The sequence below is a fragment of the Chrysemys picta genome, chromosome 1 (assembly GCF_011386835.1).
Source record: "Chrysemys picta bellii isolate R12L10 chromosome 1, ASM1138683v2, whole genome shotgun sequence".
In the NCBI taxonomy this organism is placed as follows: Eukaryota; Metazoa; Chordata; order Testudines; family Emydidae; genus Chrysemys; species Chrysemys picta.
This window is the reverse complement of record NC_088791.1, coordinates 15,265,132-15,289,071: the sequence shown is the minus strand read 5'-3', so window position 1 is coordinate 15,289,071 and position 23,940 is coordinate 15,265,132. Positions and strand designations below refer to the sequence as shown.

At 42.6% G+C, this 23,940-nt stretch overlaps 1 protein-coding gene across 50 annotated transcripts in view; it reads right to left on the bottom strand.

Moving 5' to 3' along the window:
* CELF2 (CUGBP Elav-like family member 2) overlaps positions 1-23,940 on the bottom strand; it is a 777,520-nt gene that overhangs the window by 4,050 nt on the left and 749,530 nt on the right. For 20 of the 50 annotated variants that reach the window (XM_065551657.1, XM_065551355.1, XM_065551245.1 and 17 more), the window contains 3 exons: positions 12,006-12,125; positions 5,050-5,229; positions 1,853-1,996 (listed from right to left, as the gene is read on the bottom strand). In XM_065551657.1, coding sequence (XP_065407729.1) covers positions 1,853-1,996; positions 5,050-5,229; positions 12,006-12,125 — 444 coding nt within the window. Of the gene's footprint in view, positions 1-1,852; positions 1,997-5,049; positions 5,248-11,993; positions 12,126-23,940 lie in introns of all 50 variants that reach the window. The other 30 variants (XM_065551194.1, XM_065550757.1, XM_065550221.1 and 27 more) reach the window with 2 other exon arrangements.

Genomic DNA, 23,940 nt, shown 5'->3' with positions numbered 1-23,940 from the left:
CATGGAACATTTTACCCAAATGTCTGTCAAATCGCTATCCTGTCCTCCTTCCAGTCCCGCATCAAGAACCATTTCTTTTATGTTGCCTGTGGGAATCTGGCCTCCCCTCTAATTTTTTCCTTTCCTTGTTGCATCTGTTTGTTACATCATGTCTTAAATTTAGACTGTAGGCTCTTCAGGGCAAGGACTTCCTCTTCCTATGCATTTGCAAAGAATTTAGTATGACGAGGCCCTGATCTTTATCTCTGGGTGCTACTGTAACATAAATAATAAATATTTTTAATAATAATTAGTGCCAGTGCTTTTCTCTCTCACATGGCAGACTTCACTTACCATTTCCCTGGAGTGTCCCCCCCCCCTTCCTTTTAGACTTTCTCACTTTTGTGATGGTGGATCAACAACCTTGTAGACTGAAACCCTTTGGTTCATCTATACAGCAGGTGCTGCCAAGGCAGCTGCTATGAAAACTTCCTTATACCACCCCTGACCTGGAGGGACCTCTCCAGATGTGAAAGGGCAGGTTCATCCTTATTCCCCTCAAATCGTGGAGCCTCTGCTGAGATGGACAACAAGAATGCAATTAGTGTCTGTGGCCACCTATCTGCTGAAAGTGGATTTTCTCTTTTTTGGAGGCAGCGTGTATCAAAGTTAGAGCACCAGACCGGGAGTCAGCACACCTGGGTTATGTTCCCAACTCTGCAAGTGATTCAGGGAGAGACCTGGGATGAGTCCCTTAGCCCCTCTATGCTTCAGTTTCTCCATCTAGAAAGGGCTTTCCCCCACCTTTATAAAACGTGGGAGATCTTCAGATTAAAAGGTGCTGGATGATTGCAAAGCATTATTACCATTACTGTTATCCCAAGTAACTCTATTCCACGTGCAATGACCAATTCTGACATGAGAGAAATGGGCTCATGAGACAGACCATCTCCGTTTTCAGGGAAAAAGTGAGAACTCTCATTAAGAAACCACAAACTGGCTTTTCTAAAGTCAAATAAGATGCCCAAAATGTAAAACGAAAGGGACATGCTTCTAAATAAAGCTGAGGGGCTGTGATATTTTATGTAAAACCAGCTTCTTTTGTAGACTGTCACCATCTCAGATCCTGATCATATCATTTATTTGATATATGAACTTAATACATTGATGCTGCAAGCAGAGGTGTTTACTTAAACTGTATTACAAAATGTATCAAAGTATAGAGACAGGATATGTATGTAATCAAGGTATTGGTATGCATCTGATCAACCCTAGATCCTGTTTTATTTCAGAAGGGTTTAAGCATCAGACACACTTCTTCATGTGATCCTTAGTTATCTAATTTCCCTGCACCTCAAGCATTCTACATGAAACCTGACACTGACTGTACCCCTCTTCATCCCCTGCCCTATCATAACGACAGATGCTACCTGTACAGTTGAACCTACTTGTAATACTTGTAGATGCACGTATAGACAGCAACTAGCTGTAACATATTCTGTGCTACATATGTGTACACGATACAAACACTAATTGCACAGTACTGTACTTAACCCAGAAGTACAAGTAATGGGTTAAACACAGAGAGTTTTAAAGAGGTTCGGCTATACAATAGAGGATAATTAGGTATCCATAATAAGGCAGCTTAATAGTATAGTAAATGGCATTCCCCCCACACAGGGTGTAATTAGTTTCATGTACTTGACACATCCATAGTAGATGTCAGACTGGAAGGTTTTTTTTCAAATCCAGTTTTTAGTTTGAACGGCTTCGTCTGTGCATCTTTCTGTACTTTTGAGGATTACAAGCCATAGCTCTGGGATCAGGTTCACCATGTACAGTTTTACTTTTCAATTGATTAAATGTTGCTTACCAAAGCACTTGCTCAGATTGGTCTGTTTATCAATGAAGACTTTAGCAGAGATAACATTCCCAAAGGGCATGAACATCTGCAGAATGTCCTGGTCTCCAAACTCCTGGGGGAGGTGGTAAATAAAGAGGTTTGCCCCTTCTGGACCTTTAGAGACAGGAAAACCACACAAAAAAACCAGTATGAAAAGAGCTATTAGAAGAGTTCTATTTCATCTATCTTTTTTGGTAATTTAGAAGGTGATGGGCAAACACAGTTCAGTTTCAGACTTTTTGAAGTAACAAAAACAAAGCAAATGGACAAAATAGCAGTGGCTTTTATAGATTTGTACTTGATACCTCTATTATAAGAGACGCTGAACTGCAGCCTCCTTCCTAAACTCACGTAAGACTGCCAAGCTTGTCCTAAAGTAGGGTTATGGTTAGAAGAGTGACTGCATGAAAGTGGCATGTCTTCTTACGACAACTCTGCTCTCTGCGTCTCTTCAGGCTGTCCAGCTCTGGAAGAGCGAGTTGAGTTCTATGCTACCTCACACATCTTTTGTCAGCTAAACCAGAGACATTATTAGCGTAAGAGATAGAGCCCAGCTCAGTTCTAAAGATCCCATGTTTAAGCCTGCAGGGCAGGCAATTGGGGGTAGGGGAAGTAAAACAAACCTTCCTTTGACTTACAAACTGAGCTGGCAAAAAATAAATAAATAAATAAAAATAACTGAGGGATAAAAAAAAAAAGAAAAAAAAAAGAAAAGGAATGCTCATAATAAAATGTGTAGTCATTTTTCACAGTACACGTGTTGTTTTAACAACAAAGAATCCGGTTAGAAAGCCCTCACCACCTGGCAGGGAACTCTGTCAAAAGAAGAGCTGGTCACGATTTTTAACTGATTTTTTTCCCCCAACAACAACAAAAATGAATTTTCCTTGAAATGGAAGTGTTTTGGAAAATCTTTTTGAGTTCTATGAAATTTCATATGAAAATATCCATTTCGTTTTTAACTGGAATTTTTTTTCTTTCAAACTGAGTTTTGTATTGGTTTTTGAAAGCCAGTTAACAGAAATAAAATTGATTTTTTCACTGAGCTCTAGTCAGAAGTTTCTCATCATCAGCTCTGCCTCCCTATTACCATAATAATCTGGAAATGAAAAGAAGAGACTAAAGAAGACTTTCCAGTGTGAAACTGGACATGTGTCCTTCCTAGACACAGAGCATCACGGGGATTCTAAGATGCCACACAATTCTGGTGCAGGCATCTTCTGGAGTAGACTAAATGGATATTCCCTGGCTTGAGTGGAGACTAGATGTGTCGCAGATGTGCTGCGTTTCATTACTGTCTAGGGGAGGAGAGGAAAGTGCAGGCCAGACACTTATGGAGTACCTTCTGCAGCAGATTCATGGAGCCGCACTGGTGTTCACAATAGAGGAACCAGACTGCCTGCCCTCTCACAGCCTGAGGGGAGGGGCTGCAATATTTGCCCTAGACAGGGGGTGCATGGGTTGGAAGAAAACAAAAAACAAAACAAAAAAACCAACAACAAAACAACAGGGTGAAAAAAAAAAGAATTTTATAAAATGAAATGGAAAAAAAAATCACCTGGCAATATGGAAGAGAAGTCAAATGAAGTTTCTTCTTACAAAAAAAAAAAAAAAAAAAAAAAAGTCCTCTCAACAAAATGAACTTTCTTAATCACTGAGCAAAACTGGTTTAACATAGATTGATAGCAGTATGCATAAAACAATTTACCCCATTTCATTTAACGTTTAATGCAATATTTTCCTCTGGTAGCTGGTTATCCTCCTCTAAATATTCCAGACTCCTAGCCATTCCATCAGAAATCATATGTTGAAACACAAACACAGCCAGCAGAATTTAATAATAAAACTCGCTCACCTTAACAGTCCCCCACTGGAAAAGACAGCAAGATGACAAAGGCCTTTACTTTATAAGGGACACTGTCACATGGGGAATGATAAAATGTACTATTGATAAAAATGCTTTTGTGAACTTAAAAACAATGAAGATAATTTAAAAAAAATAAAAGCTAGTCCTACACTATTTGCCACCCAGTCACAACAGAGAATCAGCTTCGGTTTATGGTTTTATCCAATCTGAATGAAATGGAAATCAAAAACACAAAAAACAATCGAACAAAGCCAGGGAGCCAAAATAGTGAGAAAAATAAATGAATTTTAAAAAATTATTTCAACTTCAATCATCTAAATTGTTAATGGTAAGAAAATTATAAAATACATATTTATTTTAATTTGACAGTGTCCCTATTAAATCCCTAGCATTGAGGGTTTCAACATTGTCTGCCTAAGAGACACCACGTTCCATAACGATTCAAGAGACTATTTTAAAAGAGGATAAAAAACTTCTTTTGATGCCATTCACTAGCCCTTGTTCCAGTGTATCTCTGGCAAGAACAGTAAGTATAATGACGACTCTTTCTTAGAAGGCATACAAAACTTTTCTAACTTCTAAAATTAGCGGAAAGTTAAGGGGGTGGGAATTAAAAACAAAACCCCAAGAAGGCTGCCGGGGGAGAGAAGAGAGAGAGGCTATCCTCATTTCGCTAAACATTTTGTGATTAGTATTAATTTATTCTTAGCGTTAACTTCCTGAGGTTTATTTTGCTCTGTTGGCTCAGAAAGAGGGGCAACCAATCACTTACTTGCTTCCCCTCAAGACCCACAATTAAACAAAGAACCACTCGATGTAACGACGGATCTCGTCATTAACCTGAAAACTAAAATCTAATAGCAGCTAGATGATCATAGCATACATAGAAACCACAAGGAGGAGAGGAAAGGGGAGAGTTACCCACCTTCCAACAACAACAAATGTATATATTTTTATATATATAATTTTAAAAAAATGCTTTTAGGATGGTTTTCATTAGCAGTGTCTTTTGTAAGCAGCAGCCAATGAGTACTTTTACATTAACAAACAATGGGTGGTAAAATACACCTTGAAGGATAGATGGCAAAAACTAAATTAAAGGATAAAACAAAAACAACACTGAACAGGAAAGAAGAAAAGGTTAAAAATCAGTGGTTAGGCTCATCACGTTTCTTCAGAAAGCATCTATGAAGACATAAGCCAAACCCAACCAATGTAGAAAGGCTGAATTTAGCTTATCGTAACATTTGATATTGCTGCTTGAGACGTGTGCTTGGCGGCCCTAGCAGGTGCTGCTTACCTTCTTTCTGGCTGCCTGCAGCACTTTGTTGCTGTAACAAACTCTGACTGTACAATGTGGGCAGCGCTGCTGCAGCATACTGCTGAATTCCTGAGTAGGCCTGGGTGAGGGCGTCCATTGTGCCTGCCGTACCGTTCGTCAAGCCTGTTGCGCCAAGTCCTCCATTCAGGGCCGCCATACCTGAGAGCATTTGAGCAACTTTACAAAAAACCCAACAATAGAGAAAAGAAATTGCACTTGTTCATTAGTGCTTTCCAAAAGTAGTTGGCATTACATGACACCAACAATGACGGCAGGGCATGCAAGCCAGCACTTCACCAAATGGAACTGAAAACAACGAAACACAACTTCAGTAAAGATCGCTTCGGCACAATGGTTTGATGACCAAATCTATTCACATGCAATCTGCTACTGGCAAGTACTGTAACACCGTGTTTCTGAAATTCTGCTCTTCCACATGCCCCAAGACACACACATCGGGCTACATGATCGTGAGGCTATCCAAAGACTGTAGAAAGAAATTCACTTGATCAAGGGTGGATTCCTTGTGGTATTGGCAATGGGACAGAGTGTTCACTGGGACACAGTTCAAATCCAGACTGGTCATTAGTGACTGGAAATTACTACCATATGAATGAAGTTTGCCAATTAATTTTACATAGGCCACCAATCTCAGTTACCCACATTCCAAAACCACCACCACTACAGTTGGCACCCTTCTGTGCATTGCAGAACATGGGCAAGGTAACTGAATGGGCATGGAGGCATGGCTATCCTCTCACTCCTGGTATCTCCTGATCAGGGCTGGGAAGCATTGGCGGTGTGGTGTAGGGTAGCTAGCAGTGCTGCAATCTAAGCTGTGCCTGTCTTGCTGATAAAGAGAAATCTTTGGTCTCTAGTGTTGTCATTCCCTCGCTTCTTATTGGCAGTAACATCACTTTATAAACACTGGTCTGCACCCTGATAAATAGCATATTAACTTAACTGGGATGACTGCCAGGGAGGACGTTCAGGGCAAGGACTCTAAGCTATGGATAAATGGCACACCCAATCCATTTATATGGCACTGTCTGTGATGAGAGTTTTATATCTCTGAATTGATGGTTGACAGCAAAAACTTCTTGTGGCGCAGCCTTCTATGCCACTTCTTTTTCCTATTATAGTTGTTAAATGTGCCACCTGTGTCTTCAAGTGCTACAGTGAAAAGTTTTAATATTAATTTTTACAGCAATTCGTGGAATAAAAGTGAATTTTCTCCCTACATTTAGATATAGGCCCTGCAGTACTGGAAAGGGCAGCAGATTGGAACAAATTGAAGGAAGAGCAGTAAAATGATTAAAAGAACTAAGGGCTTGGATTTTCAGAAGAGCTGATGACCCATACTTCCAACCAAAGGCAATGGGAGCTGCAGGGACTCAGCAAAATTGAAAATCTGGCCAGATTTCAAAAGTGACTAGTGAACTTGTGTGCCTGAATTTATGGGTGCCTAACTTGAGGGAATTTCAATGGGACATGATTTTCAGAGACTGCTGAGCACCTGCCCTCTGAAAATCAGACCCCCTCTTCAAGGTGTCTCCAGTTGGGCACATAAAAATGGAAACATCCAAAATCACTAGTTACTGTTGAAAATTTAGGCTATGATGCGTAGATAGTAGCTTGGCAAAATGATGACTAAGGTGGGGCCGGGGGACATGTTAAATATCAACGGTGGCAAACCCAAAGGAAGGGAGAGAGGAATTATTTGGAGTGGGAATAATGGGGCATGTATGTTGGAGAAAGGTGAGGAAGTTAAGCTGAGCACAATTTAGGGAAACGGTTTGAAAAAAATTAACCATTAAATCTATTAGACTGTGCAACAGTCTTCTCCAAGGAAAGTGGCAGAAACCCTATCATATGAGTAATTTGAAGATGGACTGGCACTAAGAAGTGTACTGCGGGAAGCAATCCTGCCTTGATAGAGAACGATGAAGAGGATTACTGAATAGCTCTTTTCCATCTCAAATGTATTGATCCTAGCACAGTGTATTCCTATGAGCTTCTGATAACCATGGCCATTGTTCAAGTGGCACCTTCTTGCTTTTCACTACGGTCTATGCCAATTAGGAGGATTCTACTATATAAATTATACCCTTTGATATTAGCATAATTTGTGTAACATTAACACTGGACAGAGATGCGATATCCTGCCATCTCTGTTTAGTAAAATGTCTTGCACTTGGAAGTTTTAGAACTGGGAGGGCGGCAGAGGGAGGAAAGGACGCTGATGTGGTGGATGCCAACCCACCACATCACAAAAACGAAAGAGCCAAGCCTGTTTTGGAACACAAAATAGCCAGATTTTTTTTGGTAAGCGGGGCTGAATAAGTGTAAGAAAAACCTCATTATCCATAATGAGACACCAATATACCTCTATGAAATGTTTTCCATCCAAGAGGAAGAGCTTTTGAAAATAAGGATTCAGCACAGCAATTGTGTTAAAATAATGGGTTCGTGCTGGTTAATCAGCTCCTGCCACTCCAGCCCCAATCAAGCCTGTTGTAGGCAAAGTAGCTGTGAAACCTGTATATAGTTGGGAACTGGTGGTGGGAAACCTTTTGAGAATAAAGAGCTCGGGTGTTGCACCAGACTGAAATGTCCCTGACTCATTGAAGAGGGAGGCCCAGGGGCCAAATACTTACGGGCGCAGCGTGAACCCCATTACAGTTTGGTATTGAAATCTAACTGCAACCCTACCAAGAGATCTGAATATTGTTTTCTGCCATTGCTTGTGTGTGTGTGTGTGTGTGTTTGTTTTTGCAACACTGGTTGAATTAAATGACCCCAATAAACCACTTCTTGTCTCTGGCCCTTTTTGTACAGTGTTGAAATAACTTGATGATAGAGAAACTATCAAGATAACAAGTTATCTTCTATGAGTCATCAGCCCATTAACAAAACACTTTCTGTGTTACCAAACTCTGCTCTTGGCAAGTCCTCTTCACATCAACCTATAGCCTCTACCACCAGGCTATTTCAGATCATTAAACAGAAAGCCCTGTTTGACAGCACTGCTAGTGGGAAGGACACTGCTACCATCACTACAATAGACACGGCTAAATTTATTTCTACCTTGAGCAAAACAGATCTGTAGAAAGGCCTCTGATCCTTGATATTATTTACTCTCCTCTTCCATTGTTTTTATAAACTGTTCTATGGCCTAATAGCACTGGCTTGAGTTAAGCAGAGTATGGAGAGGCAAAGTGTAAATATCGTCACATAGCTCTACCAATGCACCTCCACTTGTTCTGTGCTGTATAAAGTAATTATTCCATCCCGGGGTTTCTAATGAGCGGTCTTGAATTTTCCAAAGTGATGAATAAAAATAATAGATGATAATACTTAGCAGTTCCACTGCCCTCTGTCAAAGAATCTCAAAGAGCTTTACAAACATTATGATGTTAAAGTTTCTCTCTGCCCCTGTGAGGTAGATCAATGCCATTTTTCCTGTTTTACACATGAGGAAACAGAGACAGAAAGGATAAATGACTTTACCCAGGATCACATGAAATGTCTGTGTCAGAGCCGGCAATAGTATTCAGATCTCTTCACTCTGAGTCTTCTTTCTTAACCACAAGACCATCTTTTTCCCCCTCCTCGCATTAGTGATTTCATTAATACACATCAGATTCTTTTCATTAGTAACTTTATTTGAATTTACTTCTTCAAAGGCCACAGTCTAACACATTATCCCACTGTGCCACCCAGTCTCCATGAACTGGCTTTTTAGTTATCCAAAGATTTTGGGGTCTTCCTAGTTGCTGAATCTTCCTGTTCCCAGAAGAGAAACTTAATTGAAAGAAAGTCACTTCGGGATAGGTTGTGGCTGGCTGCACTTCCTAGTCCTTCCTGAAAGATTGCCTTTTACCATTGGCCACTTCAGATTCCACTTCTCAAACCTGTTTCCTTTCAGCTATAATCTCAACCATTTGTGTAAACAAATGATCAAATCTGCATTTGTCTTCAGCACCCTTTTCTAACTCATTCATGGCGTGTACCTAGCTCCACTTGTGCTTTAGAAGGCTAGCATTAATTCCTCTAGCATGTATCATTCATTCCAGCTTTTATGGGGAATTATACCATTTCACACGACTGAGAGCTTGGTTTTACTGGCCAGTGATTCTATATCCCATTAAACTGCTCACGGTCTAGCCCTGCCACAGGACACAGAAGGTTCCCAACCAAATTTTCATGACTACATGCTCCATGACAGGTTAGAGTGCAAACAACTGAATGGGAGATGGTTAGTGGGAGCATACCTGGGCCCAGAAACAGCATATTGTCAATACAGATAGGGGATGCCTCTAGTTATAGTCTCAAAAGGGTTAACTACCATTAGTTCCACGAGTGCTAGAAGCTGATAATCAGTGTCATAGTATTTTCAAGAGAGAAAGAGGTGTCAATCACTTCACAGCATATGAGAAAGCAGTGCACTTTCTGAATCTCACTGCAAAACATTTATTTCAAACTCAAACACACACACACACACACACACAATTCCATGCCATCTGCAGAAACATTCACAAATAATGAGATTTTGAACCAAATCCACAGTGGTATAAGTCCATGGGAATCAAATTTAGTCCTTGGTTGTGTACTCATCAATAATACTTCAGATGTCACATGCAAATGGGATTTGTATTCATGTCATTTGAAAATACCTGTTAGGAAAATCTAAAGCCATCATCCATAATCTAGCAAGAATTGCTAAATGGCTGATGGTATGATTCCCACATGCTGTCAAGAGGTGAAACCACACAGGTGGCTTACTATGGATCAGTCTTGGTGAAGGGATGTTATCTTTCCGAGCGTGCCAGTGTGCTTGGGTTCTTAGTACTTGTGAAAAGGGGTGGCATGCCACATTCTACCCTTGATGCTGTAATCTTATATGCCCTACATAACATACATTCAGTATTTACCAGGGATAAGAATCTTAATATTAGCACACAGTGATTCCTTAGACATTGTTAATATCATTAATGAGACCAGATCTTTCATGAGTGCCATTTTCAGTGGCTCAGTTTGATAGAAACAAAAAGCATATGTTGCTTCAAAATCTGACAAGGGGCATTTCTGGATTTGCTTACTTTTGCTAAACTGCCCTTGAACCATATTTACTTTGAAGTTTTTTTGGTTTGGTTTTCTAGTATTTTTGTCCTTGCCAGAAGCAAGACCTGTCCTACACAAGGCCCCATGCAAATGCTCACCACAATTTCACGGACATCAATGAACCCTCTCCACCCCACACCTCCCATCAATGACAACCAGAGCTCACGTAACAAAATGACTGGATGAGCAGCTAGATAACAGTGACAAAAAGGACATCATGCAGAGCATCAGAGTGAGCAAGTGATACTGAGGAGGACATCCATTCCTGCGGGTACATTATGATGGCTAATGAACTAGAGATTGGTGGTGACCAAATAGATTCCTTGCATTGTAGGGTAGATGCAAGGAACAGCAGCAGCTAAAAACAGCGAGGCAGGAGGGGAAAGATGCAGCGAGATGACTTTCCTCCAATGAAGGCAAAAGTGAAGTCATTGTAACAGAAAGAGCAGAAGGGATCATTGTTCTGCAGTAGAAGCTTGTGATTGGCTACTGTGGTTGATAATGAGGATGAAGGTTCTGATTAACGACTGACATCTTCCTTTTAGCTGGAAATGTCAGTGCTTGTTTTACATCACACGGGAGAAATTTACATGCTCTAGTACTACAGATGACTGAGCCATCCTCACATACTTGCAAATTAAAAACCAAGAAATTGGTTTTAATTTTTAAGCAAATATGCAGCTCCCAAGTCAAAGGAGGTGTCCTATTCTGTCTCTATAACTAATAGAAAAGTTGTAGCAAATGGGTGTTTCTTAATAACCTAAATTCCTGAATTATATCTTGTGCTGAGGTGCTGTACCTGTTTTCACAGGTTTATCTTTTTGGTTTCTGAAATCAAAAGGAGCTTTTCATATAACCAAAACCAATCTCCAGAATCCATTCTGATCTAGCACAGGTCCTAAAATTATACGCCCTGCAAGTCTTTTTTCCCCGCCAGGAACTCAACAGAATCCACCTAGGAGGGCAAGATTAATGAAACCTTAAGACTTCAGGGCTGTATATATGTAGGGCCCTACTAAATTCACAATCCATTTTGGTCAATTTCATGGTCATAGGATTTTAAACATCGTAATTTTCATGATTTCAGATATTTTAATCTGAAATGTTATGGTGTTGTAATTGTAGGGGTCCTGACCCAAAAATGAGCTGTGTGTGTGTGTGTGTGTGGGGGGGCTTGCAATATTTGGGGGTGTGTGTTGCGGTACTATCCTTACTTCTGCGCTGCTTCAGGCGGCAGTGCTGCCTTCAGAGCTGGGCAGCTGGAGAGCAGCGGCTGCTGGCTGGGAGCCCGGCTCTGAAGGCAGAGCTGCCACCAGCAGTAGCGCAGGAGGAAGGGTGGCATGGTGTGGTATTGTCACCCTTACTTCTGTGCTGCTGCTGGTGGGGCGCTGCTTTCAGAGCTGGGCGCCCGGCCAACGGCCCCCGTTCTCCGGCCACCCAGCTCTAAAGGCAATGCAGAAGTAAGGGTGGAAATATCACTACCCCACTAAAATAACCTTGCGACCCCGCTGCAACCCTTTTGGGTCAGGACCCCAATTTGAGAAACGCTGGTCTCCCCCCGTGAAATCTGTATAGTATAGGGTAAAAGCACATTAAAGATCAGATTTCACAGGGGGAGACCAGATTTCATGGCCATTGACGTGAATTTGGTAGGGCCCTATATATATGCCAAGAATGGAAGTTGATCAACTTTATCCGCTGTTTTGCATATTTATTAAAAGCAACAATCTGTTTATAATTGATAGTTTTCCTACAGTGATTACTGGGGAAGGCTGTCCACCACAGCAATAAATACTCACTGTTTACGGTACCTGCTAGTGCATTAATATTATTCAGTCCAACAGTGGCTCCAGCCAATCCTTGGAGAGTACCCAGAGAAGTCAAAGAATTCATGGCTGCACCAGCCGTGGAATTAGCAGTTGACGCAGCCACTAAAAGGGGAGAAAGTAGGGCAATATTAATTAAAGTAAACAGAACTTGCAATGTATCAATCACAAAACATCATGCACCGATTCTAATCTTAATAACTGGACTCCTTGCAAAAATGTAAGGAATCAGACCAACTTTCTCAATAAGTTCCCGTATTGGTTGCTGATGGAAAGCACTGCTGATTTTTTTAGTGGTGTGGATTTGATAGTGAAATTTAAGTAATTTGGCTTTCTTTGCAGAAATACTAAACCTGTGAACAGTTAAAAAACCTCTATCACATTCTCAAAAGCTTATCAATAAAGCACTAAGGGCTGATCAGCCAGATAGACTGCCAGAGAGGCTGCCCCTTCTTAACATGGCCATTAAGCAACCACATGTTACTCATAGGTCTTCGTATTGATATCTGAGGAGATCTGGTCTCATAAACAGTTCCTGTTCTGGGCTCAAGCAAAACCTGAATTGTTCTGGTCTTAAGTGCGACACTGTTAAGGCATTGTATCTTTAGGGCACCATATAAATGGAGAATAAAGCACTGAAACATGAACTAAAAAAAAAAAAGAACGAAATACCAAATACAATTAATTTTTCTGTCGGCGTCCATTGTGGTATCTAGGTAGGTACTTCTGTGGCCCCATCAGCACAGTATCCAAGCACACTACAAATATGAGATGTATTTATCCCTGTTGAGGGAGGGAAGTATTATCACTGCAATTTCACAGAAGAGGAACTGAGGCACAGGAAGATTAAGGGACATAGACTCATAGACTTTAAGGTCAGAAGGGACCATTATGATCATCTGGTCTGACCCCCTGCATGCTGCAGGCCACAAAACCGTCCCTACCCCTCCCCATGTTCAAGGCCACACATAGAATCTGTGGCAGATGTAGGATTTATAGCCATATCTCCTTAATCCCAGTATAGTGCATCTGTCTCAAGACCATCTTTCCTCTGTAGCAGCGTTATCTGAAATGCCAATATCTTATTTTAAAGTGAACGTTCTAGTTGGGCTGTGGTGAAAAGGGCACGAATGCTTTCTGTCCCTAATCCTCTTAATCCTTTCAGGGGCCGTCTCCTCCATCAGAGGCACCCCGTTGGGCAGTGAAAACCCAAGAAGTTAAAGTTTCTAGGCTGACAGGATGCAACAAAGAGAGCGGAAGACAATTTTATCAAAGACAAGGAGTTGCCTTAACAGAGTCCAAGGAAAGTGCAAGTAATTCCTCCTTACTTTAAACAAAGTCACACACACATCTATCTACCTACCTCCCCACAACTCCAAGACACCCTTAAACTTCCTTGCACCCTGCCCTAAAGGTCAACAAATTCCGAAGAGTCAACAAGCCTTCTGGCCTTTGCAATACAGACGCTGTTAGCTTGAGAGCCCTCACTGATCTTAAACCCTGCTGTCGTGTGTGCGTGTGGTGGAGACCAATGATTTCTCAGTCAGCCAGGATCCAAGGTACGTAAAGCCTTGTAGGCTAAAGTCTAATTGTATCCAGAAGCAAATAAGGTGTCTGTACAGTGGCTAAATGAGTGGTGTAATAAGCTCCCTGTGGCTAATGCTATCCGGTGGACAGCTCCATGTTACATCAGCAATTCGTTTTATGAAGAACAAAACTAGAACAAATCATAAAATGTAAGATTAAAATTCTTCCTGTGTGAGAGATTAATGAGCAGATAGGTTGCTAACACATCCTTGTGAGTGAGGAAGGCAGTCCAAATCCTTCTCTTCCGTAAGGTCCCAGGACCTCATTCTGGTTACTGGTGTCAGATCCACACAACTCAAATGCATGGTCAGTGACTGACCAAAATCTGGGCTAAATTTAAGTGCGTTTTCTTGGGTTCAAGTTTCGGTATTCTATCAGTTAACACTGAGCAGGCTCCTCTGATTTTCTCATAATTTGAATTTAGAGCTCACATTATCCTAGTTTGACTGAATATTCAGGTAACTCAGAACTATTATAATATGTTATTGAGAGCAGTGAAGCAGCCCAGAAATCAGAGGTCTTGTGTTGCAATTATTTTTACTGCTTGGCAATGATATGCACTGCAAGCCTGATGGGAGGAATTAGCCATAAGACATGTCAGATACACTTGAGGGTCTTTCCTATTTTGCTGACTGCTACTTTGAGGGGCGTAGGATTGAAGATTTTACATGCACACAATATAATTTGAGCATGGAGTAAAGAGAGGGAAGGAGGACAGTCCAGTGGTCCAGGCACTAGCTTGGGACCTAGGAAACCCAGATTCAATTCCCTGCTCTGCCACAGACTTCCTGTGTGAGCCTGGGGCAACTCAGTCTCTGTGTCCCAGCTCCCCAGCTGTAAAATGGAAGTTAGAGTACTTGTGGACTTCAAAAGAGTGTTGTGGTGATAAATATACTAAAGATTGTGAGATACTACAGCAACAGGGACCACATAAGTACCATAGGTAGGTAAATAGCTGAAAAAATTTCCACAACACGCTCGACACCACCAGTAAATGAAACATGGTATTACTTACAGAACACAAAAATGTAATAAAGGAAAAGGTAAAATACCATGGAAGCTTTATGTATAGAAGCCTGTTATCTAAACTCTTATTTCTCCTACCTGTGGTGTACACTGAAATCGGTCTCAAGCTAAGGATTACAGGAGCTTATCCTGTCTCTTCCCTCTTTTCCTTCAGTTGAAATGACCTTGCTTTAGAAACGTAATGTATGATGAATACACAGGAAAAAAAAAATTACACGGCTTGTGGTAAAGTTAGAATACTGTGCCATTCATTTGGGAAACCAGCAAAACTCTCTAGCATCAACCAAGCTCCTGGTCTCGGCAGCTGCTCTTACTTATGGCAAAGGGAGCAGAACTCAGTGCCATCACAGCGTTATTTTATATTTATTGCTTTTAGTTGTCCAGGTGACAAATATCTATTGGATACCTACTGCATTTATAAATTGCTTTCTTCTGGAGCTCCCATGTCACCAAATTATAATAATAAAAAGTTTGGAACATTGCTGCTCTGAATTGAATTGCCTCACAGTAGTGCCTCATAAGCAGTCTCCAGATTCCGAGAAAGCTTGATGTACTGACTTGTAGCACTGTTAGGAAGGTTTTTCTTGATGCTGCCTTTCTACCAACATTTAGTCTAATTGTTCGAAAAACTGAAATGTACAAAACGTGCATAGTGGCTTAGTCTTCCTTATGGAGTCTTGTATCCGTAGCAGTAAATTGATTATTCTTCACTTTGTACTGGGAATTTTATCCCTGCCTCCTTTAAAACCTAGACCCATTTGAGCTTCAATAAGCTACAAGGGCAGCATCAAGGAAGCTAGCTAGCTTCGCAGAGACAGATAAAAGGAACAAAGAAGCAGCTTGTGTTCTAGCCAGGTGAATATTGGGTGATTGTGAACTAATGGTAGGAGAATAGGGCTGCCCTCAGACTATGACTGAATTTTTTCACGTTTTTTTAAAGGGCTGGATCCATTTTATAACCATTTGTAACATGACAGACAAGATTCTATTCGCTTAGAGGCATTTCTACGGCACTCCCCACTATAATACCAGTCATTGGAAAGATTGGATGTCTCTTTCTAGACGACATGCGCTAGCTCAGTGTTTCTCAATCTTTTTGATACCAGGGACCGACTTGCTGCCTTCCTAAACTGTGTCATGGAGATCTCAGGGACCCGCGCTGGACCATGGACCAGTCGTTGAGAAACACTGCACTAGCTCCTTCAGAAGTTATTGGGATCATTGCAGGAGTTACGGGGTGAAATTCTATGGCCTGCTTTAGAGGCCAGATTACAACAGTATAATGGTGACTTCTGATCTTAAAAATTATGACCATATGAAAAACAATCTGAGCGACAAGCTGAAAGATCCAGTTGCACTTTCAAGACTAGGGGTTGCACTTGAATCCTGGGCCAAATTTTCCCCAATTCCCAATGCTGTACTCTGTTCCAGTTGTCTGCTGCCCTCTCTCCCAGAGGGGGTCTGCATTGCTCCTCTATAGAGAGTTTGTAGATCACTTTGGGACCTCTTTGGAATGAAAAGTTCTATATGTGAAAGATAAGAAGGTCAAGATGATTGTTCTCCGATTACAGCCTCTGCTCTTTAGTTCATACTGCCCCCACTGCACCTCATGCCTGGAACCATTTCTCTGATCCAGTATCTCATGAAACCACCTGGTCTGCCTCCTATTACCTCCATTACCACCCCCATTCTTTTCAATGGATACCCATGCAAATGAATAAAATCAAAGTTATCATGAAAGTGTGAACCAGGATGGGAGCATGTCATAACCAGACTAGATATGGTGTGTGTGTGTGTGTGTGTGCGCGCAGTCCAGACTAGAGAGGGCTTGTGTCACCATCTGCCATAATATTATTGACCAGTGAGTCATTAGTTTTCAAATGATATCGCATAAGGCATATTTTGTACAAAGAGTATTACAGTAGAGTGTAGGGTGGGAATATAGGGGTGCATTCAGTCACAGGGCATGTCACCAAAAGGAGTAACCTCATGACCGGATTGTCCCACCCTCACCTGCTGTTTTACCATGACATATTGAATTTAAGGCTTGGATCCTGTTCCCTTTGAAGTCAGTGGGAGATTTGCCATCAACTTCAGTGGGAATAGGATCTGGATCTCAGACTGCATGCTCTTTGGGCCAGGTCTATCTTTGAAGTTCAAGGCACCAGTCACACCTATAGCTGTATTCAAATAATGATGATTTCACAGAAGGCCAGAAGGAACCATTACATTTATCTAACCTGCTCTTCTGCATTAACACAGGCCACAGATTTCACCCAGTTGTTTCTGCGACAAGCTGAGCAACTGGTATTACCTCTTGGGGCTAGGATTTTTGCAGGAGCCTAAAGAAGTAAAGTTTCAATGGAATCTGGGCACCTATCTCCAAATGCCAGCCTAGCAAGACATCCAATCCTGACGTAAAGACCCCGGACCATATTCTCAGATACTGTAAACTGGCGAAGCGCCGCTGAGGTCAATAGAGCGATGACAATTTACGTAAGGCTGACGCTCAGCGCTCAGGGATGGTGAAGTCTGTAGCTATGCAAGCGAAGTCAGTGATATGTGTAATATTACTTATACCCTGTTCTGCATTGTCTGAGCACTGCACAACCAGTCAGTGCTTTGGGCAAAGGGAGTACGGTGGTATGGAGCACAGAAAGAATGACAATGCTGCATGAAAACGTATTAGGTAATCTTGCGGTGAAGTTACTGGACTCAAAGTCAAAAGATCTGGTGTCTTTTCCCAGCTCTGTGTGACCCTGGGCAAGTCACTTAATCTCTCTCAGTTCCCCATCTGTAAGATGGGGATACTAATATTTCCTTTCTCCTACCTTAGACTGTACTATCTTTGGGTTAGGGACTCTTTCTTCCTATGTGTATTTTGTCATAGAGCCTAGAACAATGAGGCCATGATCTTGGCTGGGCCCTTACGAGTGACTGTGATACATGTGATAAAATTAGAACAATATTCCTGAGTCTGACACAAATTCATTTGGCATGCTCTTGTGCAACTCACAACGTCTTGTGCCCCAAGTTCCCCATCTATAAACTGGCTCCCGTTATCCACCTCAAAGGGCTGCGGTAAGAATCTGTTAATGCTCATAAAGCACTTTGCAATGAACTAAAGTGCTGTATAAATGCTAATTATTATCATTGTTGTTCTGGATGAAAGGACCCGTTAGATCATGCAGCCCACAACTGTGCACTGGCAGGAAGACCGACTAGATGATCTAATAGGCCTTTTCCATCTTCACTCTCTGTGATAAATGTCAGATTATAATTGTCTCCGATGACTTCTTAGTGAAGGCACATCCCACGGAAAAGTGGGACCCTAGGAAGCTGCATACCATATGCTTAAAGGTTGTCACTGGCGTCCCACCTTTTCTTGGGCAACGTGCTGGGTTCCAAAAGACTGGAGCAGATGTCTGATGACAGGACCACAAAAATAACACGATGTCGGCCTGGTCCAAGGCATAAAAAACAAATAGCAATATTCCAAATGGTGTTTTCTATGATTTGCAAGTGGGATTTATTTCTTTTTAACAATATTGTATTTGTTTTAGGTAACCCTATTTAACACCCCCGCCCCCCCCAGCCTTGGTTTAAAAGGAAGGAACGCTTGTGCTCTTGTTGTAAGTGGCAGAGTATGCAAGCAATGTAAGGGCAGAATTCTCCTCTCCAAGCCTCAGCAGGGGCCTCCTAGCTGCATGGAGGATCTCGCTATAGCACATTTTCGACTAGTTCCGCGTATCTGGGGAGAGCAAAATATAGGAGTCAAGATCCACCGGGCCAGATCCTGCTTTGTCCCAAGGCTGCTTTGTAATGCTCCAGTGTTTCAAAGCAGCCACAATTCTGGTTTAGTCAGCAATTTAAGGATTCTTCCTACCCAAGGGATATATCAGCTCCTGCACCACCCTCAGCCCAGGACAGGGGCATGACCTGGGGCACGGCTTGGCCATCTCTATGTGCTGGTGATCTCTGATGGCTTGCAGTGATGGGCAGCTTGCATAAATTAGAGGAGCCTCTACATTATAGTGAATGGCCCCAAGATTGGGGCATCCGCACCTTCCGTGTCAGATGTGCTGAGCTCCACTCGTCCCCACTGTACAGTTCTGAAAGCAGTGCTTTGCCCCAAGAGATCCATCCATCCATCAGATGCACTGGGAAATAATTCTGATCTCATATTAAAAAAAGGGTCTGTGGAACTGGTGTCTGTTTTGGTGCTTTCTTCATAAAGATTCATGTCAGTAACTAGGTTAAGAGCACTTGAATTTGCTGTGCACACCACCTTTCCCTTAGTGCTGTTTAGACAGTTCTCAGTTATGTTCCCCATGACTGCCTGTGTTTTAAAAGTCAATACTGGTGGCGGAGGCAGTTTGACACTGGTGATTTTATTTTCTGGATACTGCACCTTTGCCATGTCTAAGAATCCTGCCTGGAGACTGCAGCCAGTTTCCTCTCTCATCCTCTGCAGCCAGTTCCAGAGGATGTGTATATGCTCACCAACAAACCCCCAGTGCTCACACATGGAGACTTCACTTTTGTTCTTTCTTGGTGTTTTTCTTAATGGAATGTTACTGAAATTTTAGGCTCAGCTTCCCCCTGCAAGCATGCACAGATTTCCAGCCAAGGCTCACTCTTGCTCTGGGAAAGTCTCCTCTTCTCAAAGCTACCAAGACTTGTTTTTCTTCCCTTCTTGAGTCCTTGATCTTCCTCCCAGGCAGCCCTCAACCACGAGTCTGTCTCTGACTCACCACTGCATCCACAGTCCCTTCTGACTTCAGGGAGCAGATTGCATGGGTCTTGCTTTAATCTGTTCCTGACTAAAAAAAGGTGCAAGAACAGTGCAGTAATTTCTAGTTGAGTGCAAGTCATATATGAAGACCCCAGGAAAACATCAGAATGAGTGTGGGTTAGTGGTGTGCCTACTGGATTGGGAGTCTACAGACCTAGGTTCTGTACTCACCTCTGCCATTGATGTGCCAGGTAACCTTGGGCAAATCACTTCACCAAGCTGTGTGTCTGTTTCCATTCCTACCCTCTCCTTGGTTTGTCTATTTAGAGTTCCAGATTAGCTGGGCATGTCTTCACTGCAGCGTTGGCTTGAGTTATCTACTCACGCTAACCCGTCTCAAGATGGGCTGGCTAGAGTCAAAGATGCCACACCACAAAACAACACATGAGCAGCACAGAGTGATTAAGAACATAAGCAGTGCAAAGTATCTGAGTCCCCACTGCATTATTAGCTCCGGCACCAGCAGCACCTGAGTTTCAACCCACCCTCCCTAAAGGGCTAGGTAGCTTGAGTTTAAAGCTCTGCTTAACTTGAGGCTAGAGATTTCTGTGTATGCACAGGAGTTGGGTTAGGGGCAACACTGGAGTTATACCTCGAGCTAACAACGCAGTGAAGACAAGCCCTCTGTATTTGTACAGCACCTCGCACAATGGGGTCCCGAGCTCGACTGAGGCCGCTAGGTGCTACTGTAGTGAAAATAAATAAGAATAATACAAAAGGATGTAGATGTCATTTTTCTAATAAAGTATCTAATAAAGACAGCTCCCCAGTCAGCGATAAAGAAGGAAGAGAAAATGCGCAGTGGGGTGGAAGTAAGGACCAAAAGTTCTTTAAAAATCTAAGAAGGCTAATTCCGGGGAATGGAATTTACAAGTTCCCCCAGAAAGTCCCTTGAGTGAAAAAAAAAATCCTTTAATCTCTCGCTTGGTACAAGAGGGAGGACAAAGCGAAATGAGAGACTGGCTTTAAGGATAATCAAGTTAAGGCAGAGTTCTCCATTGTCATTTTATTGTTTAGCTTGTAAAACAATGGTAACTGGGTCTCTCTCTCAAATGTTATGTGAAGGTAATGAATTTTAGTGCTGGCAAAAGCGAGAGACTAAGGACATTGGCCAGAATTTTACATTGTTGGACAGACTCTAAACAAACCTTCCCACTCAGCTGTTATCAGCAACATACCCTGGTCTTTCAGTCCCAGCCCTCTCCTGAAGAGGGAGACTAATTATTCTGAATTGTGGGCAGTTTCTTATGCAGCATGGGACTTACACCATCCAGCTGGCGTTATTTAGGATCAGTCCTAGCTCTGACCTTAAGCATCCAAACCAACTCCCTCTCCATAGCCCCACCAACATAGCCACTGACAGGGACTGGCTGGTTTTCAAGAAGGTGTGACCAACAACGTCATTTCTAATGCATCTGTTAAATGTCTGCCATGTTAGCAATGAGCAACTGAAGTGCAGTGATGCTGTGGTTTATTAAATAAAAATTATAAACATGGGGGTTGCGGGGAGGGGGAGAGGAGGAAACTGGTCGAGTCAATCAAACAGCCCACATAACACTGCATGGTGGGATTTGCGGTAATATTTCTGTCTGAAATGAGCACACATGACGGATTCGGACTGCATAAGGAACGTTCTAAAAGGGAAGAACAATTAAGCAATGACAGAGGCATCATCTTTATTAGATAATCACAACCCAGGGGCATTAACCAACGTCGAGTGTCTCTTATCCCATGGGGTCTAATTATTCTGTGATAATAACCACACCTCCAAGTTTTAATTTATTCCTGTGAAGATTTTTTTTTTGGTGGGGTGAAGCAAATGGGTATATTCAATATTTGTGCTGGAGGAAGATGCAATTGGCCTTTCAAAAGGGCTCATCAGTATTCTAATCTAACTAGCACATGCAACTGGCATTAAAACGTCTGCCCTTTATGGTGATCTCCAGCAAATCAGAAGATTCACTCCCATCCAAACTGGTGGTGCTATAGTCTGTGTCATGAGTATAGGCAGGCATGCACAGATTCAATTCTGTGTCCTGGGGCAACTTTTGGCAAGAGGGTTTTCTTGGGTTGGAGAGACTGGCTTTCTGTCAGGCTGTCTAATTAACACGCCATTGACGGGCTGAAAAGAAAACTAAAAACGTAAGACTGGTAGGCTGATCTCTGAAGTGTTGCCTGACGGCATGTCAAAGATCAAGATTTTAGTAAATGTAAGTGTTCTACCCACGCTCAGGATAGAACAAAGAGTGAGACAGACACCCCATGGGAAGGGGAACAAAGAGCAGGGGAGCAGTAGAGTCACGTAGAAGCAGTGGAGTGACAACATAGGGAGGGGAGACAATGTAATAATAACTCGGGGATGACTCAGAGATTCCAGGCCCTCCCTTTCATCGTCACGTCCAGGCTGAGTGACTCCCGTAATGGCTGATCCAGGCTTGAGGAAAAAAGAGGCCAAGGATGTCTTGCAAGACAACCATCTCCTAGACAGGAGGAAGGGAAAGCAGTAATAGCTGCCACCTCAGCTTCAAATCTCCCATGTGCAAAGGAGACCAAGGAGGCCTTTTTCAGGCTGACCTTCCCAGCCCAAGCCAAAGCTGTCTTAACATTTTAGCAGGAATGTCTCAATTTCTATCGGAGTTTAGCATAGCTCTTCTAAGGAGCTCTAATCAAAGCTTTGCAAAGGGCTTTCCAAAGATTGATTAACATTTGGTGAGGTGCCGCGAGTACATGCTCTTATGCCCATTTTACAGATGGGAAAACGAAGCACAGAGGGGTGAAGTGACTTGCTCAAGGCTACACAGCAATTCAGTAACAGGGCTGGAAACAGTACCCAGGAGTCCAGAGCCAAAATTTTCAAAAAGCGGAGCCCAAAGTTAGACTCCTAAACCCAAATTTAGACTCCTAAATAGCTGACCTGACTTTCAAAAGTGCAAATAGGATCTCCTGGGTGCTCAGCACCCCCACTCTGTGTTTGTCTTGTCTATTTAGACAATATTGTCTCATTGTTTCCTTGTATTCCCCCGTCTGTCTGTATCCATCTGCTGTCTCTTGTCTTATACTTAGATTGGGGAGGGACTGGCTTTTTCTTCTGCATTTGTATAGTACCTAGCATAACGGGGACCTAGTTCATACCTGTGGATCCTAGGTGCTACAATAATAATAAATAATAATAATAATGGCCACTTACATAGCAGCCCAAATATGGATTTAGGAGCCAAACTTCTGGCTCCTATTTTTTTTTAAAGCATGGCCCTAGCTCCTAGCCCTGCAAGAGCATAATTCCTCACAGTACTCAAAGAAAAGGGGAGAAATCAGAGAACATCCAAGCTGTTGCAGAGATTGTGGAAACATGTACAAGGTGATTATTTTTTGTTGTTTTCTGTTTCACTGACATGTTTTTTCTACCACCATCGCTCTATTTACAGGAAGCCCACTCTGGTAGCAAATATATTGCGTTAAGGCCATGGGAGCCTGGGAGACTATGGAGAGGGAGAGACTGGGAAGAGCAGGTAACATATTGAGCAGGTCTGAAATTGTTACTTCTGTTCTGTTTGAACTGTACTGATCAGCAAAGATTGGCCTTCGCTGCTGTAAGTTTCATTTTCCTTTCCTACCCTTTGCATAGCACTACATTGTACATGCTGTACAACGAAAACCTCGACTTTGGTCTTGCATGTACCATACATTTAAGACACCTAGTGGAATCACAAGTAGGGCACATGTACTAGCCTGGATGGAGCAATATCATTTCATGGCGTACAATAGTTCCAACTGTAATTGGGTAAAAAAAACAACAACCCCAAAACCCAGAACAAAACAAACAAACAAACAAACCCTACCATGCGAAGACAATGCTGAGCCAGTACTGAAACTTTACAAGCCCAGCTTATTCAATGGGGCCAAAGATTGTACCCTGCTTACTATGGACCCTGCCTTAGGGCTTGTCTACTCGGTGAGTTAGTCCGCATGAAGGAGGGGCGCACATTTAATGTCACGCACTAAGCGGCCTGTATGGAGGATTCCCTGGTGCCCATTAACAAAGAGCTGTTTGAAAAGGGACTACATAAACACACACCAGGGAACTTCTAGCGTGTGCTAGCAGGGTCCATGCTGACCAGCTAATGCACGACATGCTAGTGTGGACTAAAATTCACACTCCTCCGTTGCGGACCACAGCACTGCATAGACAAGCCTTTAGCTAAGGTACCGGTGAGCTATACCCAACAATGGAGTTTTACCTTCTCCTTGCAGATGCAGGGTCGGCCAGAGGATTCAGGGGGCCTGGGGCAAAGCGGGGGAGCGGACATACCGGGCAGCGCTCCAAGTCTGCAGCGGCAGGTCCTTCAGTTGCTCCACGTCTTCGGCAGCACCGAAGGACCTGCCGCTGAAATGCCGCCGAAGACCCGGACTGCCGCCGGGTAAATAAAAAGGCGCCTCTAGCCAGGAAAGGGATTCTTGGCCGGGACCCCTGGGGAGCCTGGGGCAAATTGCCCTACTTGCTGCTTCCCCCCC